Source organism: Calcarisporiella thermophila, assembly GCF_041956535.1.
Source record: "Calcarisporiella thermophila strain CBS 279.70 unplaced genomic scaffold VTP21scaffold_8, whole genome shotgun sequence".
NCBI classification, from domain to species: Eukaryota; Fungi; Calcarisporiellomycota; class Calcarisporiellomycetes; order Calcarisporiellales; family Calcarisporiellaceae; genus Calcarisporiella; species Calcarisporiella thermophila.
In genome coordinates, this window is record NW_027192198.1 from 318,714 (window position 1) to 337,047 (window position 18,334).

At 49.1% G+C, this 18,334-nt stretch overlaps 6 protein-coding genes and 1 non-coding gene across 7 annotated transcripts; 4 read left to right on the forward strand and 3 right to left on the reverse strand.

The window, feature by feature from the left end:
* The first annotated feature begins 11 nt into the window (after positions 1-11).
* Positions 12-83, forward strand: VTP21DRAFT_t87. The gene has a single exon. It is a non-coding gene; the product is annotated as a tRNA-Trp (tRNA).
* A 417-nt stretch (positions 84-500) lies between these two features.
* On the forward strand, positions 501-4,597 carry VTP21DRAFT_10962 (uncharacterized protein; the record flags this gene model as incomplete). Its single annotated transcript, XM_069390355.1, has 6 exons — positions 501-1,275; positions 1,343-1,703; positions 1,797-2,667; positions 2,756-3,043; positions 3,116-4,195; positions 4,295-4,597. 6 exons carry the CDS (start codon positions 501-503, stop codon positions 4,595-4,597), a joined length of 3,678 nt encoding a protein of 1,225 aa, XP_069252512.1.
* A 609-nt stretch (positions 4,598-5,206) lies between these two features.
* VTP21DRAFT_10963 (uncharacterized protein) lies at positions 5,207-6,345 on the reverse strand (the record flags this gene model as incomplete). Its single annotated transcript, XM_069390356.1, has 4 exons — positions 5,207-5,484; positions 5,556-5,694; positions 5,806-5,870; positions 5,955-6,345. The coding sequence occupies 4 exons, from the start codon at positions 6,343-6,345 to the stop codon at positions 5,207-5,209; spliced, it is 873 nt and encodes a 290-aa protein (XP_069252513.1).
* Positions 6,346-6,590: 245 nt separating this feature from the next.
* VTP21DRAFT_10964 (uncharacterized protein) lies at positions 6,591-8,571 on the reverse strand (the record flags this gene model as incomplete). Its single annotated transcript, XM_069390357.1, has 10 exons — positions 6,591-6,782; positions 6,859-6,952; positions 7,032-7,150; positions 7,216-7,296; positions 7,374-7,451; positions 7,517-7,575; positions 7,641-7,662; positions 7,731-7,985; positions 8,056-8,330; positions 8,406-8,571. 10 exons carry the CDS (start codon positions 8,569-8,571, stop codon positions 6,591-6,593), a joined length of 1,341 nt encoding a protein of 446 aa, XP_069252514.1.
* An 831-nt stretch (positions 8,572-9,402) lies between these two features.
* Positions 9,403-12,133, forward strand: VTP21DRAFT_10965 (uncharacterized protein; the record flags this gene model as incomplete). The annotated part of the gene is made up of 6 exons (XM_069390358.1): positions 9,403-10,227; positions 10,298-10,391; positions 10,466-10,503; positions 10,583-10,816; positions 10,911-11,230; positions 11,305-12,133. The coding sequence occupies 6 exons, from the start codon at positions 9,403-9,405 to the stop codon at positions 12,131-12,133; spliced, it is 2,340 nt and encodes a 779-aa protein (XP_069252515.1).
* A 475-nt stretch (positions 12,134-12,608) lies between these two features.
* On the forward strand, positions 12,609-12,992 carry VTP21DRAFT_10966 (uncharacterized protein; the record flags this gene model as incomplete). Its single annotated transcript, XM_069390359.1, has 2 exons — positions 12,609-12,720; positions 12,802-12,992. 2 exons carry the CDS (start codon positions 12,609-12,611, stop codon positions 12,990-12,992), a joined length of 303 nt encoding a protein of 100 aa, XP_069252516.1.
* Positions 12,993-13,561: 569 nt separating this feature from the next.
* VTP21DRAFT_10967 (uncharacterized protein) lies at positions 13,562-17,973 on the reverse strand (the record flags this gene model as incomplete). The annotated part of the gene is made up of 6 exons (XM_069390360.1): positions 13,562-16,198; positions 16,277-16,345; positions 16,415-16,490; positions 16,557-16,708; positions 16,784-17,444; positions 17,543-17,973. The coding sequence occupies 6 exons, from the start codon at positions 17,971-17,973 to the stop codon at positions 13,562-13,564; spliced, it is 4,026 nt and encodes a 1,341-aa protein (XP_069252517.1).
* Between the last annotated feature and the right edge of the window lie 361 nt (positions 17,974-18,334).

An 18,334-nucleotide genomic window follows, 5' to 3' on the forward strand; every position in this document is an offset into this window, starting at 1 on the left:
AGTGCAGACTTGGGGCGTTGGCGCAATGGTAGCGCGTCCGCCTCCAGAGCGGAAGGTTGGGAGTTCGAGTCTCTCACGTCCCAATAGTTTTTATTTTTTTTTATTATCCGAACATATAATGGTACTATTGTTATCGGCAATATTGTTTATTGAATTGATACTATGTCAAGTTTAATCTAATTTTTCAAGGTTATGATAAAGCAATTCAATAAAATTCGGAAAGAGCATTTCCTTTTTGTAAAATTTTCTGAAGGGCTTATTATTATATATGATCGTTCGATATACGGAAAAGAATTTGAAATATAGTGTTCTTGCAGACTGCGAAGAAACTTGGTGTACTATCATGTAATTATGGATTGCTTTCCCTTCCAAAAAAAATACTGTATAAATATTTCACTTTTGTCATCTATTAGAGATTGATTTGAATCCGCAGCAAAATTTAATTAAATAGGTAAAAACTGTTAACGTTCTTGGACGCGAGAGAGGTGATGGAGAGGAAAATGGACTCCCAACCGTCGAAATCCTCAAATATTGTTGCCGATAGCCTTCTCTGCACTTCCCCGCCCACCATTAACGGAGCGGTGGCTATGAGTCGTCCACATAGCTTCACTTCCAATTCGCAATTTCAAACCACTAATCCAAGTTCTCAGTCTGCGAGTCGGCTGCCTGTTCGCCGCATCAAAACAGCAATAAATCCGATAGCTTATTCCACAAAAAGAGTAAGCAATGTGCGCAATTTGGCCCAAAGTCTGCCAGACAATGATTACTTTGATGTGGAAGCAGACGATGAAGGAGAAAATTCGGGTAGTAGAGATTGTAATGATGTGCCATTTGACGACGAGGAAGATCTGGACTACCAAGTGATTATGGACGACGGAAGTAAAGTGAAAAGAGCCGTATCTTTGAGTAGTGTCCTCTCGCCACCTTTTATCGATGCTCTTAGACCCGCTTCTTCTCCGTCTAATACAAACGTTAGTATCGCACCTCTTCTTACGAATGATTCCGACTCAGACAATAATGCAGACGGCATTTCTCATCCCAATATAACAAGGCGAGGAAGGTGGATATGGAACCACGTGGGAGATTGGATGACTCTGACGCCAAGAAAGAAAAACATTCTCAAGTGCGCATTAGCGTACTTTTTAGCATCCTTATTTACTTTTATTCCACAGCTTCATGCGTTGGTCGGCTTTAGCTCCCATTTGGCGGCCAACGCGACGGTCTTTTTCAAGCCGATGAATACTATAGGTGGCATCACGGAAGCCGCTGGGATTGGTACGCTAAACATAGTTGGATATGGAGTTTCTTTCCTCTCTTCATCTTCTTTTTCTCTGCATATCAGGTTTAATATACGGCGCATGCGCAGTGTTAGTCTGTATCTTCAGCATGGTCACCGCCGTATATTTCAATGATCACGACCAACTTCTCCTTGGCCATTTAGTTACTTTGATTTTCTGGCTAGGGGGGAGTACGTTCATTATATCCTACCTGAAAGCTCGCTTCGACCGCCCCACCGTCAACACAGCCTCGTCGCTTGCATGCATCATCCTTTTTATAGTTTTGGTCAAGGAGGGCAGCTGGACCCTGGGTCAGTTCACGTTGAAGGCCATTGTCGGAATTAGTTCTGCAGTTGGAGCAGGCGCTTTAATAAGCATTGGGGTGTGCCGAATTGTGTGGCCTGTTCATGCAACTGAAAAGCTGAAGTAAGTTCCCTCAAGGTTTGCCCGGTTTAGTTGGGCTAACGCACAGAATCGGCTCTAACTAGCGAGGTTGCCTCCAATCACTTTGCTACATAGAAAGGATATAAACACTTCGCTTAACTCTTTTCGTATCCTTCTAAAACTTCTCGTCAAAACCTTTCTTCTCGAGTTACCCTATCAGCCTCTTGATTCGAAAAATGCACTCGCTTCTGAGCTCAAAGAAAACCGTGCGACGTTCACCGCATTGAACAAGTCACTAGCAGAAGCACGACTTGAGTTCACCAATTGCGCTGAGAGGCGCAAAATGAATGATTATGCCGAGGTGGTCCGCAGCTTGCAGCAGCTTTCAAACTATATGGGAGGTCTACGGGCGAGTTGTGGATTGCAGGAGAAGATATTGAAGGGGCGGAGGCCTCGTAGGGATTCTGAGTCACCAAGCTCAAGCGAGAGTAGCTCTGAGGATGAGGAGGACGCGTCTTCCTCTGATGAGCCAGAGAGTGAAACAACTGGAGCCAGTAGTAAAAAGCCTACGGTGAATGGCGACGGTGAAGAGGCCGAAGAAGAGGTCGAGGAAGGCACACGGCTTCTTTTTGATTTTCTCAGGCATGTTGGAGGACCAATGAAGGCGCTCGCGTACACATGTAAGCGCACGATTGTTCAGCTCCAGGTGGCAATTAATACTGGGGACAAGCATCGCGGCCTTTCTTCTTTTCTGCCAAATCACCATTCATCACAGCCCGAGTTTTCTGTGGCCTCCTTCACTAAATTGAAGCAAAACCTCAAATCCGCACTATTCCTCTTCGAGCAAGAGCAAAGAAGGGAGGTGGCCAAGCTCTACAAGCGAAAATGGCGATATAATCGAAAGGCAGAAAATATTGCAAGGCCAAGTGAATATGTATTTCTAGTCTATTTTTATGTGTTTAATTTGCAAGAGTTTGCTCGCGAGCTACTCCAAATGATCACCAAAGTAAGCATGAACCCTACCCGACTTCTCTGCTATCTCCTGTATGATCGAGAATATAATCATTTATTTCAACTTTTTTTTCTCTCAATAGGTTGAAATGCTCTTTAAAAACGATGACAGCCAAAGTACGCTATACCTCTCCGACGAGGAAGGAGACAGCGAAACAGGGCATACTTATACGCCTGCTCCACACCCTTCCATATGGAGACGGGCAGCTGGATGCATCCTGCCTGGGTGCTGCTCACGCTCTACTCAAAATTACACCCCGTTAAGAAGGCACAATTGGTCTGACGGTATCAAGCAGCTGCGAAAACGACACGGATCCGCCCTCATACCAGCGAATGTGACAGAGCAACACTGGTTTCAGCCGATGGAAAGGGTGAGCGAACTGCTCTCATTTTGCACTTGGGGTCATTTTTATGTGTTTGCTAAAGAATACCCGTTATTTTAGAACACAATGGATACATTACACACGCCCCTTCCCCGCACAGTCTGGCGCAGGTTCTTACTCAACATCTGGTCTTGGCTCTCCTATCTCCGTCAGTTCGAAGTCCTCTTCGCATTCAAGTGCTCCGTCACGGCCATCCTAGCGGCAGTTCCAGCCTTTTTGCATTCTACGCGCCCGATCTTTCGCGAGTATCGTGGCGAGTGGGCCATCATCACACTGATGGTGGTAATGACGCCGACAGTGGGAGGGACCAATTTAGCCGCGATGTATCGTGTGTTTGGGACCCTGATTGGATGCTACTCTGCCGTGATCATCTATTCACTTTTCCCGGACAATCCGGTGGTGCTCTCGCTCTTCGGCTTTCTGTTCGCGATACCATGTTTCTACGTGAATCTGTACACTAGCCATCAGAAAATGGGACAATTCACCCTCCTTGCGTACAATCTGGTATGCCTAACCAAGTACAACAATCGTGAGGCCGAGGAGGAGGTGGAGGTAGAGCTAATTGCTTGGCGGCGCTTTGTTGCCGTCAGCCTCGGGGTTGTGTGTGGGCTCCTTGTCACGAATTATGTTTGGCCGTATGAGGCACGGCGAGAGCTGCGAAAGGGCCTGAGTGAGTTCCTGCATCGGATCGCTTGGCTGTACTCGAAGCTCGTGTCGGTCTACTCAGCTCCCTCCGCGCCTCTGCGGAGTTTATCGGCCTTTGTTGACGCGTTGGAGGAGCACGAGGACGGTGAATCTGAGGCTCGATCGCATCATCGCCGCCGCCGCCGCCGCCGCCATCAGATTGATCTGGAGACCGCTCGTGCCGCACTCACGCGGCCTACCATCACCGATTTCGTGGAGATGGAGCTCGCTCTTCACCGGGACCTACTGCGGCTCTTCGATCTTCTGGCTTTGACGCCTGGGGAGCCTCGTCTAAAGGGGCCGTTTCCCGTCTCCACCTACTCCCAGATGCTCACCTCGTGCCAGAACATCCTGGACAAATTGCTGTGCATTCGTGTGGTGGTGACGCGGGAAGAGTGGTTTTTGTCCGTACGAAGAGATTTCATAATACCTGTGAACAAAGAACGAAAAGAAATGGTAATTCGCGCTGCTTGGCTCTTCTCCCTTCACCTTTTTCCACTTCATCCTCCGCTTCCCCTCTCTCTAACCCTTATCTCTTCTTCTCTTTCATTTCAGGTCGGCAACGTTCTCCTCTACCTCTACGTTCTGTCATCCGCGCTCCACCTCAAAACCCCCCTACCCCCCTACCTTCCCCCCGCGAGACAGTCCTGGCGCAAGTTGATCCATCGAATCCGCTCCCTCCCCGTTGTTAAGAAGCGAGTCCTGCTCCACGACGATCAGCACTACATCTTCTACTATGCCTACGCAGTGGCCATGCGAGACGTCATCCGGGAGCTCGATAACCTGGGCGTGAAAATGGGGGAGTTGTTTGGCGTGTCGCCGGTCAAGTTTGACGCGTATTTTGGGGGTGAAGACTAGTGGATTCAACCACTTAGGATCAGCATTTTCTATCGTCAGCATTCTCATGATTTCCTCTGTTTAAGTGCCCCCTCCCCCCCTCCCACTTCCTCTTATTCCTCCGCTTGGGAAACCCTTCCCCCCCATCTCTGGGAGCACATACACAAACGAGTTTAACTTCATCCATATTATCAAGTTATTTCAATGTTATTTCAATGTTGTTTCACGTATTTTTTTTTTTATATTAATTTTTCAATTCACGAGGGTTACTGTATTTTGAGACTAATTTCTGATGGCTGGAGGGGAAAAAAATAGAGAACAAAGGGTTTACTTAGTTTTGATCATCTTTCACTCATGAACGGAAATATATATTTATGTATATATATGTACACAAAAAAAAAAAAAGATAGAAAACTAGGCGACAAATTGAAAGTGATAAAAAAAGGGAAACAAATACAGAGTAGAGGAAACAAAGTCAAATTCCAAGCAGAAATAGTAGGGGGAACACTAAGGCGCATTAAACCAAATACAAGCGCACTAAGTCAAAAGACCACAAAAGAAATCTACTTGTAAATTCTTGAAATAGTTGAGTTGGCAGGCGGAAGTGCATCCAATAACGTCATCCGCACTTCACTGAAAGAAAAGCTCTAGCAGTTCTTTCTCAATCATCGGATAGATTTCGTCGCTCGTTTCCCCAGTAAACGAGTAGAGGATGCCCTGATGGTCATAATATTCAAGCAAGGGAAGAGTCTGCTGGCGATACTGCTTCAGGCGTGTGCTAAACACTTCCACATTATCATCGGGCCGCTTCTGGAGCGGCTCCCCCGTCACATCGTCGAGACCAGGGCGCTTGGGTGGGTTATAGCTGAGGTTGTAGACTCGGCCGGAGGGAATATGCACCCAACGATCTGTCCTCGCCCCCATAATATAGAAGGTTAAAAAATCGCAAGACATAGATGAGATAATATGTGAGATATACCAAGAATCCGCTGTAGGATCACGTCCTCAGGGACGTCCAGATTAATGACCATATTCAATGGCTTCCCTTCCTCCGATAAAAACTCGTCGAGCATAATGGCCTGGTTCTGGTTGCGGGGAAAACCATCGAGTAGCCAGTTCTATGAAGAAAATACCGAGGGTAAATAACGAGGGTTGTGGGTGAGAGTCGGTAACGGAATCCAAAATTTTAGCGGTTAAGGAGAAAAAATAGAATAAGAAAAGAGATGTACCTGATATTGAAGGCTGGAGATTTCCTCGCCTAAGAGTTTAACCATAATATCATCCGGAACGAGAGCTAACGCAAAAATGGAAATAGAAAAAGCGGTTGGTTAGTCATCATCGTCATGTACGATTAGGCAACGAAAGAAAGAAGGCTCACCTCCTTTTGCCATGGCTTCTGAGGCTTGCTGCCCTATCTTCGTGCCCGCCGCGATATTTCTCCTCAACAAATCTCCACTGGACACGCACTGCACATCGAATCTCTCATTGATTTTCTTGGACTGCGTGCCCTTTCCTGCGCCAGGACTGCCGATGAGCAACATCCTGAGGGGAACATTTTGCTGGCGAAGATTCGGATGTTTTTGCTTCGGCAAAAGAGAGGGGGGAGGCGGCGGGTAAGCGTCTACCTCGGACTTGGGCAGAGGAGCTGGCGAGACAAGGCTCGCAGACCGGTTGCGAGAGGTGTGTAGCCAATGCCTAGTTTTGTGCTTGGATTGGACGGATGTGGAATTAATATGGTTTACTGGGCGATTTAAAAAACGGATAAACATTGAAATGCCTTCAAAAAATATTAATCAATGGCGGTCCTAATCTTTGGTGCTTCAACAAGAGAGGAAAGATAAACATTCAACAGGGGGGATCTTATGTTTGCGCCATGTGACCTCCACCCATCTTGATGAGATCATCAATTTGAGATAAGAAACTTTAAATCCAGGTTCTCAGAGTTTCAGACGGGCCTACATGTTTCAAAGTGGATCGAAAAAAGCATTCCGCACTTCCATTCTTTTCCCACCTCTCAAATAAACTTCTTCTCACTTAATTCCAATCTCCGCCGATACTGCATATAGGCAAACACAAGGCCGGCCTGCATGATGAAGAATACGAGCCCATACCCGAGCATACTCCACGCGCCGATTCCTCTGGAGAGGTGCTGCGCTGCCTCGGCGAGCCCGCTGTGCAGGTTGCGAAGTTGAGCGTTTGCGCGATTCTATTAAACCGGAAGAAGGCACGGCGTCAGAGGTTAGTGAGAGAGAGCAATCCACACTATAGAGCGGTCAACTAACGTCAAATCCGTCCACTTTTGAGCCGATCTGCTTGACTTCCTCGCGGAGCGTCCGTAGATTGTCCAGTTTCATATTTAATTCGTGGACGGAATTCCTGCATCCAGTAAAGCAAAGGTATAGAGGCGGTTAGAAAAGCGATGGGGGACGATCCACAAACAAGTTTGTCTGAATACATTATTATGCTGAGGTCTGGCGATGATTCCCCGGACGAAGACACGCCCAGCGTGTCTAGTCGCCGATGTAACATGTTAAGGCTCTCAATGATACGCAGCTGCGACTCGAGTAGTTGATTCTAATGGGGGACAGAAAATGTGTTCGAAAGCTAAATAGGGAGTCTGATGCGCAGAATCTACTTACTAGCACTTCTCCTCCAAGTTTATTCCATTCCTCTTCATTCCGCTTCAGGCCTCGCACGTTCTCTTGCACCTTTTCAATCCTCTACAAGAATAGTTTTGAATTGAGCAAAGAAACAAAAGAAAATGGTGGGCATCACTTCATTGTATGCAGATATTTACCTGTTTTTCCTCCATGCTAACTCCCTTGAACTCTTGCCCTTTTTGTTTTTTGACCTCCTCGAATGGTCGTGAGGGATGCTAGGAAAAGGTGAGAGCTTAGTAATTGGGGATGAAAAAATGGGTAAGGAGAAACTGGACAATACCATTGTCTTTTCGGGTGGATTAAGCTGATAGATTTCGAGAGATATCAAGTCATGATCATCTAAGCAAAGATAGCAAACTATGAAGCAATATCCAACTTGAGATGACTCTATAGGTTTTGCATACCTGCTGGTTTTCCTGCGAGAGCCTATATGTATCAGTATATCAGAGGTCACAGAAAAGCCCAGCTTTCGCGCAGAAACCATTGAAACTTACCGAGATGCCAAAGTAGTAGTCAGCAGGCAATTGTACATTTTCAGCCTCGAAGCAAGGAATATAGCTCTCTCCTTTGTTGATTAGATCGGTTGCAACCTGCAATGTTTGGTTGGCGTGGTATGTAATACGTGCATATACCACCGACTTGGGTGCGCGCAATTCGCGAAAACATGATGCAAGCTCACGGGCAGGAATCTCTTCACTGGAGAAAGCTTGCACCCCATTGTTCATTGCGGCACGGATAACAGGATTACGCTAAGGGGAGGAGAGACATCAATGATGCGTTGATGAATGGACTACTTTATCAGTCAAGCACGAAAACTACTTCTTCCGCTTGGTCCTTGCTCTTGGCTCCGGAGTCGAAAAAGATCCCCAAACCTGTCCACTTTGGCCCGCTTCCGAAAATGGGGCCCTCTTGCATCCTCTCCCGAGTATACCAGAAAGCGATTCCATCGCCCCCATTTGCGTGGCGGGGCGTGATGCGGAATGCGAATTCAGCCTCCCACTCGGGATAAGGATTTGGCAGCTGGCCCCAGAGTGCTCCTTTCAGCCCGGGTATGCTAGGGGCTAGCCGAATAAAATCTTGGCCTTTGAAGACATCTAAACCCAACAGAGGAAAAATGAGAGGAATGAAAAAAGAGGAATACCGAGGTGTTAAGTCCACAAGCAATTAACCTCCAGAGGCGTCATAGTAAGGGATGGTGCGATTGTAATAGTAGGGGGACTTGATGGCCATTTTGTAGTCGTGCTTGCGCCGGACGCGGGTGGATGGCGTCTGGGCGCATATTAATCCCAATAGACACAATGCTGCCCATGAGATTAGTATTAATCGCTGGATCATCGTGCCGGATATTCGCTCTGGGTTCGCGTCAGAGGATGGGGAAATCCGATTTGGTGCATGTCGGGATTTTCTGTGGCTTGTGCCAATTCGTGATTCATCGCGTATGAGCTGCGCGAGGACTGGGGCAGGAAGGGGGCAGATATGCGTGAGATATCAGATTTCGGCATGCAAGCGAGCAATAAAAGAAATTCGAAACTAGAATCAACAAAAAGAACACGCTCCACTGGCCGTCCAGTGCCCTCGTCCCAGCCTGTCAGTCCTAGGCCCGATGGGCTCAAGGGCGGGCAAGCATCGCGATTTTTGCAGTTTTTGCCACCGAACTGAGCCGCCAGATCATTTGACAATGGCGGGCGGCTATCCTGCACTATCCTCGCTTGCAACCTTAACTTCAAGTGACCTTAGGCCGGTCGCGTGTGGTTCATTGTTTTATTTCTGCATGGGTGTCGGGCAGACACCCTGTGAGCGGTTTTTTTTTTCTCTGCGCTTCTGTCGGCGAGGTCGACCGGTCCTCCCTTAAACTTCTTAAAAATATCCACTCGCCTTCCTTCTTCTTCCTCCCCAGCCACTTTTTCACTTTCATTCCTCTTCCTTATCCGCAGTGTAAGGGCTTTTCTCGTATTTTTTATACGTCTTATTTTTTTTTTTCCTGTCCCTCCCTCCCACCCCTCCCCTAGCCTTCTTTTTTTTTTTCTCCTTCCTCCTCTATTTTGAATTCATATTCCAACCCTTGTCTTACATTGGTGTCTTCTCATTTCCGTTCCAGCATTGTTAATGATAAGCATTCGCACTTAGTGCTTGCGGCGTTATCTGTGTTGTATCACCTCTCGCTCAATGACAACCCACGTGGAACATGTCGATCGCATGGAACACCCCACCGACACCAAATCCTTCGCCAACGGAGAAATGAATGCCGAGCCCCACGCCACACAGCCCTACCCACCTCCACAAGCTTCGTCCGAAGCGGGAGACAATGAATTCGCCCCCCCCGGACCGCAGCCGACGACCAGACACGATGAACACGTCGCTGCTCCGCAATTTCTGCCATTTGTTGGCTACATAGAACCACCCGTCGGCACCTATCCCTCGACCGCCTACATGGTCATGCCGTACGGAGGCTATTACACAGCGGGCTATTATTACGATCCCTCCAGTCTCACAAGCACCTCCACTCACCCTTCCCCAATGTATGCTGGGTATCCTGTAGCCATGGATGCCTCCATGACTGCAGCAGCATACCCGTACGGATTTATGCCCGTGCAACCTCCCCCACAGCATCCCTCCCACCAGCACCGCCCCGCTCATATGCATACTTCTCCTCCCGCCGGCACCCCTGTGCATTCTGGTTACGGTACGCCCGTTATGCGGCCCCATGCCCCGGGGCCTGGTGGGGGAATGCGTGGGCGTCGCCATTCGTCTATGACCGCGCCACCCTCGCTCTCGCATTTCCCGGTGCGATCCTCCTCGGGATCCGCCATTAACCACTTTCCGCGAGGAGAAAGCAATGGGCACTCTGGCCCCGTAATGTCGAGGACCCCCTCCGCCGCATATGCCCCAGCATATAAACACCCGAAAGATTTGGCGATGTGGGTGGGGAATTTGCCCGATGATACGGTCACGGAGGAGTTGTATGCTTTCTTCTCGGACCCGCAGGTCGAGGTATACCCCCTCCCGATCCTTGTACACAACTCTTCTGCGTTACTAACCCCATTTTCTCTCGCCATCCCAGAGTATCCATCACCTACCAAAGTCCAACTGCGCGTTTGTGAACTTCAAGAGTCGAGACGCACTTTTGGCGGGGCTCGAAAAATATCATAACAAAGGTATGTCTATCCCGAAGCAAGCCCCCCCACCTCCCCTACTCATCCCTGTCCACTTTCTTTTGCATGCTGGGTAGAGTTCCATGGTGCGCGTTTAGTCTGCCGGCCCCAGAGGGTAATCAATTCGTCACGCACTGCTCCGGCCGTGTACAATCTGCATACTAAATGCATTTCTTTTTATTCTTTCATCTTAGCCACTCTCACAGGAGAGCCTACAACCGGTTGCCTGGCCAAATTTCCCCAATACTTTCAATGTCCCGCCCCGCTATCAAAACCATACCTCAGCCAATAGTTCTCCCTCACGCAAATGTAAGGAACGCTTTTTCATATTAAAGAGCCTAACGCAGGATGATTTGGACATCTCCGTTGGGACCGGGCTATGGGCAACCCAGCCGCGCAACGAAGCGATGCTAAACAATGCATACAAGGTACCGGCTCGCCCTTCTGGTGACGAGATTTTGTCAAAGCTTCTCACAATAATCCTCTTTGGTGACCTTCTTTTTCGCCTCTTTTGTGGTCTAGGATGCGGACACGGTGTATCTCATTTACAGCGCAAACAAGAGTGGAGAATTTTACGGCTTTGCTCGGATGGCAGGCCAAATAAGCACGCCATCTCGCAAGGTGCACTGGGCACCTGTGCACAAGGATGAGCAAGCAGGTTCGAGCGATGAAAAGGAGGACGAAAACAATAGAGGGGAGGCCCAAGGCCCTCATAATGGTTTAGGTGAACAACAGGGGGAGGGCGAGGAAGGCGAGACGGATGAGGAGAAGACGGACTATGGCGAAGAGGGGGGGAAGGATAAGCGATGGGGGAGCGAATTTAAGGTCCAATGGATGATGCTGTAAGTCTTTCTTCGTTTCAGCAGTTCTTCCGAGCTGTGTTGCTCAAATGCCTCCTGCTCTTCATACCCGCTAGGCAAAAGCTCCCTTTTACCCAGACCAGACATCTCCGTAACCCCTGGAACGCCAACCGCGAAGTCAAAGTGTCTCGTGATGGCACGGAGCTTGAGACTTCGGTCGGGGAGGCTCTCATCCGGGAATTCTACCGCTACGAGCAAATGCAGCGGGAATTGGCTGCGATTCCCGCCTTGCAAAAGTCTCCCCCACCCATGGCATCGGGAGCCGGCCTTGGAAATGCAGCGGTGCGTCCCGCACGCCCTCCTCCTCAATTTGGAGTGCATCCCCCCACACATCCAGGTGCTGTATACCACCAAGGCCTACCGATGGCTCCGTCTCAAACTACGCCCCACCCCCAGGGCGGCGTGATGTGGCACAAACAGGCTGCGGGAGCTTACGCTGCCTCTTATCGCCCACCTGTCTACCCTGGATCAGGCGGCCCACATCCGCACCCGACTCACGTGCCGGTGCCGCATCCACCCCCTACACAGCAAGAGCACCCAACCAACCAACAACCCCCGCAACAGCCTCAGCCCTTCAGACAAGAAGCATGGGAGCAGCCCCAGCCCCAACCTCAACCCCCTCAGCAAGCACAACCATGGTATGCGGGCCCTGTGCCTCCCTACTATGCCTATCCAATGGGCAACCACCCTCCGCAACCTCACCAGCCATCTCCGCTGATTCCAATGTTACCCCCTCCTGTCTCCGACACGGTCACCAGTCCCACGAGCGAAGATTCAAAAGCAGAGCAAGCGGCTGGAACTAAGAACTCCGCAGCGGATGAGGTCCTGGACAAAGAGGTGGAGAAAGGCATGAAGAATCTAGCCATCACAGAGAAGGGTGCATAGTCCAGCCCAGGTGTGTTTTGGTCTGGCTCTTGGATGGACGGGGTGATCCCCTTTCTCATGTTTTATTATCTTTTTTTTTTTTTTACTTGTTGATATTTCCCGATCGTTCGCATTCTTCCTCTTTTTCCATATATTTCCCCCCCCTCTTTTTAACCTCAAAATATTCATAGCTTCCTTTGAGATTGTACCCTTTTCTGTTTTTTTTATTATTAGGACGGAAGAGGTGTGTTTTGCACTTTATTTTTTTTTTCAATATTTGGGAGATATATATTGGGATTTTTCCTCTGCCTTCTATTCTCTTTATTTTTTCCCCCTTCTTACTCTCTTGATTCCTTCTCTTCTTTCCACTCTCTCTTCTTTTTTCTATTTTCATTTCTCTCATCTTTGGCTTTTTTTCTTTTTTCTATTAGTTATCTATTTTTTTATTCTGTTTCTCTATTGTATAAACAATAAAAAAAAATCCCGAAAATAGAGGATGCTTATCACGATAATCCCTTGGGCACCTTTTTTTACGCGAGCATTCCGTGAAATCTCCTCCAAACTCTTTGGAGGCTCTGCCCTGGCTTCAGGAGGAGAAGAAGGAAAAGGTACGGGGGATCTTTCCCCACCGTGAAAATAATAAGACCAAACCTGTCCCCAGCCTCAGATCGCATACCAAATATGGAAAGGATACGTTCCTCTCAAACCCGGTATCGACCTGAATCCCATCGAGCTGAAACCCCTTGTTTTGAGTGTAACTCCGATTGCTCGGGGGAAGCGAGCTGCGGAATGGAGTGACTCCTCGTTCTCGGCTGCGACTCTTTCGCACCGCGTATTGGTCAGTAGGAGCGTGGACTCGTTCGGGCTCCCTACTGGTTAGAACCTCCTCTTTCCCTCCCCTCTCTCCATCACCTACCTACATTCCGGAAGTCCGGGAGGATGTGCAAAATACCAATCCAACCAGGCTAAAAACGTTGGATTTGGGTAGAATTAAAAGAAGCCCGCTGTTTGCAGTCTACAGCCCAGGGGTAGATGGGTTAGGGGCGACGTTTATTAGCGATCAGTGCTGAGAACAGCAGGCAAAGAGGGGAGAAGGGCAATAGAAATAAAGGTGGCAATAAACACAAACATATATAATAAAGATGAAAACCTAAATGGAAGTAGGGGGGTATGATGAACAAGCAACTAGAGTCATTGACAATAATAATTACGAATAAATAGCGAAAAAAAAACATACTAGCCGGTTAAATAGAATAAAATAAATGTCACATGGTTCTTTTACAAGCAATCACGGGCGGATCTACACTAGAAGTATGCATGCTACATTACATCCGCCGTGTGGACGAAAAAAAAGTTAGAGATATGAATTGAAGAATAAGGAAGGGGAGGGGGGAGGGGGGAGGGGGGAGAGTGGAGGGGGAAACAGCCACATGCATATTAAATTCACGTTCATGCACGTTGGCCGACGTCTTCTGGTTCCTTCGGGAAAGCGTGGGGGTCCTTTTCCGAGAACTGATGCCGCCTTTGTTTCTTGCGATCGCGATACTCGATTTCTCGGACTATCTGCGTGTCGTTGATGCCCCATGCCCAGTTATACATAAAGGTGAAGAGGATCCGGGGGCCGAGGCACACCACCGCACAAAATAGCAGACCCAGCCAGAACCCGGGCAGCGTGTAGACTGCAAGCCCCACGCCGTAGATGGTGCTGGAGCCGAGCGCGCCATAGGCAAGGGTGAACACGAAAATGCTCAAGATACTAAGCACCAAGAAGAGGTCGGTGATCCAATTCCAGTAGCAGGTGTTGAAGCCGACGAACAACGTGACCACTAGGACGACCGCGTGCGCAGACGAGGTGGAGACCTCGACGTACCACATGTCCCGACCGGTGGCGCTTGCCACGTTGCCATAGTATATGAAGTAGAAGCTGAAGAAGCAGACGAGCGACTGGAAGACGGCGTCCAGGAAGAAGAGGTAGAACCGGACCCGGGTGTAGCGCTCGTGGCAGATGCCCACGGCGTAGACGCCGGGAAAGCGGAGGAGATATGGCTTAGTGATATCCTGGTCGGTGCAGCCGAGGACCACAGCGGGGGCCACCGTGAAAATCAAGTTGTAGAGCTGGATGAAGCTGTAGTCGTAGAAGATGTTGGCGGAGAAGCCGGAGAAGAACTGGAACCAGAGCGGCACAAATACCCACACCACGTTCTTGTAGAAGAAGTTCAAGATCATCTCCGAGGTGCGGATGTAATCCAGGTGCCCATGCACGATCAGCAGGTTCTTGAGGAATCGGAACTGCGAGATGGTGTAATCGGCGGCCATGGACGCCTGTACGCCCTCCTGCCCGGATATGCCGACCCCGACATTCGCCGCCTGAATCATCGAGACGTCGTTGGCGCCATCGCCGATCGCCAGGGTCAGAGCGTGTTGCCCGCGCTTCACTAGGTCCACCACCTGGGCCTTTTGGAGCGGCGAGACCCGGCAGCAGATCACGCTGTGGCACGACACCGCCACTTCAAGGAGCTGGCTGCGCGCATCCTCATCCTCGAGGATGTGCTTCAATGCGCTGCCATCCACCACAAGCGCATTCTCCTTCTCGGTCCCGCCGCCCAGGGCTAAATCGGGTTTCTCTCTCCCCCGATCCTCGTCGAACGCCACACTCTCTCGGCACGCAATGTGGGCCTCTCCTCGGATTCCACGGCAGACCTCGCGAAATCGCTCGAGCACCTGTTGGGTCTCGGCGCCCCTCACGGTCCACAGCTGCATGTCCCGGGTGACCAAGTTGCACGCAAACCCGATGTTGATGGCGGTTTCGAGCTTGTCTCCTGTCAGCACCCACACCTTGGTGCCCGCCCGACGGAGCGTCTCAATGCAGTCGGGAACTCCCTCTTGCAGCTTGTCTTCGATTGCCGTCGCGCCGAGCAGTACCAGTTCGTGCTCGATCTCATCAGCAAGCGCCTCAATTTTCTCCTCTCGCCCGTCGATGGCGGCCGCTGCCTCATCGTAGCGGCGGGCCCACTCTTGGTAATAGGACGGGTCCACGGTGCGATAGGCGCATGCCAAAGTGCGAAGCCCCTCATTCGAGAACTCCTCCAGGTCGCTCAACATTTTCTTGATGGTGTCATCCTGTCCTTGCGCAACCCGCTCTAAGATTACATTGTCGGCGCCCTTACAGTAGAGCACAATGTCCTTCCATGGGGCTGGGCGCCTTAATATCACGCTCATGCGTTTTCGGGTGGAGTTGAACTCTAGCAGATTCAGCTGCTCAAACTCGTACTCGGTTCCGTGGATATCCACCATAAAAGTGGTGTTCTTTCGACCCACAAACGTATAACCGACATTTCGCGCCGCTCCTACGAGCGCGGCCTCATCGGGCGATTCGGCCTGGTATATAAGTGGCACTCGAATCGTCGGGTCCTGAGGCTTCTCTTTGGTTTTTCCGCCTCCTATCCCCAGGGACGGTTTAAGGCTCAGCTTTGGGAATAGTTTTTTGGCTCGCTTTTTGCTTCTGCCATTATTATCGTTGTTCGCTTCCGATTCCTTCTCACTATCGGATCGATTGGATGGCGGATTGGGTCCGTTTCCATTCAGTCTACTCTCCTCCTTTTCAGGTGTCAGTTGCGGGCTCTCGTCAGCTGGTTGCTGACGCTCCACCACCACCGTATGGCATGAAGCCAATAACAACAAAAACTCCCTCACAGCCGCGGCCTGCTTCCCTTCTTCGTCTCCATTCCCCTGCGCTCCTCGGTGCATATCCCGGAACATCTCAGGGTCCGCAAACGTCAGGCCTTCCATCCAGGTGCTTGAGTACTTCGGCTCAAACGTTTTTCGCAACTCTTGCTCATAGTCTTTAAAAATTTCCTTTCTCCGCTCTTCAAACTCCCGCTCACTCTCTTGAGGTTGCGAACCGTTACCTTCTCCCCGTCGTAGCCGAGCCCCTCTTGCACCCTCGGTCTCCTTTGCAAAGCCATTGTTGCCATAAATTTTGCCGAGAACACTACACTTTCTGAATTCCATGACATTTCGAGTCAGCGTCCCGGTTTTATCGCTGAAGATGTACTCAATTTGGCCGAGATCATCACTGAGATTCCACTAGAGAGAGGGAGGATAAAGTTCATTTGTATGAATATATGTTTATCACGTTTTCGCTGTGACAATCCAATTCCTTACCGATTTGGGGATGCAAGGTTTCTCCGCTTCGTCATCCCACATATCCAGATCATTGTAAATGAAGAATGCCTATGACAAAAATGTGGTCATTATACTAAACAAGGGGAAGCTACTAAAAATTTCAAGGGGTGGACTCACCTGAAAAAGTTTGACAAATTCAATCGAAATGTAGAGCGATATCGGCACAATGTTCTGGAAAATGATCAAGCTTGCGCTGATTGAAATTCAAATAAGTTAGACCTCGGGCCAATGTTTCCTTGATCAACGCCGCGATACTCACAAGAAAGTGGTGAATCCAGCGAGCGGAGGCGCCTCATTATTTGCTTCAAACATGCTCAACTTCGGCGTTCCCTGCCAGCTCTTTAGGGTGAGGCCATATCCGATGGCTACAAGCGTACACAGGAGAGCGAGGACCACAAAATTCAAAATAACCTAAAAAGGAGTGTTTGCAACGTAGGTTATTAGTGGTACAAATTTAGAAAATAAAAGCTGCTGCATCCCACACACCTCAAAGTTCATCCGCTTCTCGATGTAACTGCGCTTGCTCGGAGTATCACCCGAATTCAGCATGATTTTGGTATCATTTCCGGTACAGACAACCACAGCAATCGCATATTCTGTATTCCGCATCACATGTCCACGCAACAACAAGTGCCGAGTATCTACGGGGATCGCATTTTTTTCATGAATGTCGGAACCTGCACGCTCCACCTCCAAAACTGCACCGTGATATGAATAAAGGTTTGCATTCGGGGCCTCCGAATCAATGATCAGGGAGAGTTGCGCGCAGTCTTGCGGGGTTTGCAGTGAGAAATCCTTGACGGAGCGGCGTGACTTGAGATTGGTCTCGCCATCAAGATCTTTTGTCTCAACGTAGCATAAACCCTCCTCGTCACTAGTGGAAAGAAGTATTGCGTCGGCAGGAACCTGATCGTTCGCTCGAAGATAGAGGATATCACCAACACGAACGTCAGCCCACTCTGCTTTTACAAACTCTGCTTCAGCTTCCGCTGACTCTGCATTTTCCTCCAGCGCATAGTTGTAATTTGGCACATTACGCAGGATATGAGTTTGTGAGCTATTATAGCTATTATCCACCTGATGGCGCTTCCAATCCTCAATGCCATCTTTGAGCATGGTAATGGCGACCACTGTGCAAATCGGGAGCCTAATAAGTAGTTATTGGATTCATTAGAAATGAAGAATTCTTGCAAATCCCATTGGGAGATTCACGCATTTCCAGATATATATCACTCCGCTACTCACAGGGTAAATACCGGGCTATTTACTCCAAAGTAAGGCACCAGCTGAATTACTGCCATTCCAAGAAAAAATATATTGGCAGGTCGCCGGAATTGCTCGAAAAGGTTTTTGGGTACAAATGTCACAAGAGTGTATTTGGAGGTTCTAATTCTATTTGTAGTGTATTGTGTCTTGGGGTAGCCCTTAGAATCGCGAAATGAAGAGGGTAATGGAATGTTGACAAATATACGTCGAGTGTTCTTGCCAGCCTTGCGAATTGAGATTTTGGATTGGGTCGATTGGCGTACGTGGGTGGAATGCGCAGATCCAGGGCGCGACTGGTGAATGGTGGAGCGATTAGACTCATGGGAGTTGGGTCTATCACGGTCCCTTGGCTTGGGAGCTTCCATCGAAATTCTAGTTGAGGTGGGCCGCAAATGCGGCTGATCGGCCATTATACCCTCGATGTAATTTTAACTAAATTTGAGCAAAGGAAGTAGCCTGGAAATACAGGCAGAGAAGAGGGGAAGAGGAAGGCTATACAAGAGAAGGAAGGAAGGAAATGGGGAGAAAGAATTGGAGGGAATTGAGCAAAGAAAAATGGCAAGCCCAATTTTTAGTAATTATGCCTATAATTTTTTTTTCGCGGAAAGTCCTGAGGCTTCTCCTAGAGGCTGGTTGGATGCCAAACGAGGCGGAGGAAACATTGGAAAAGATGGAAAAAAAGGAATGTGGGACGCTGCATCATCCGAAAAAATTTGCAAAATTCTCGCAGCCCGAAATATTTGAAATAATAATTTACCATCAAAACAACTC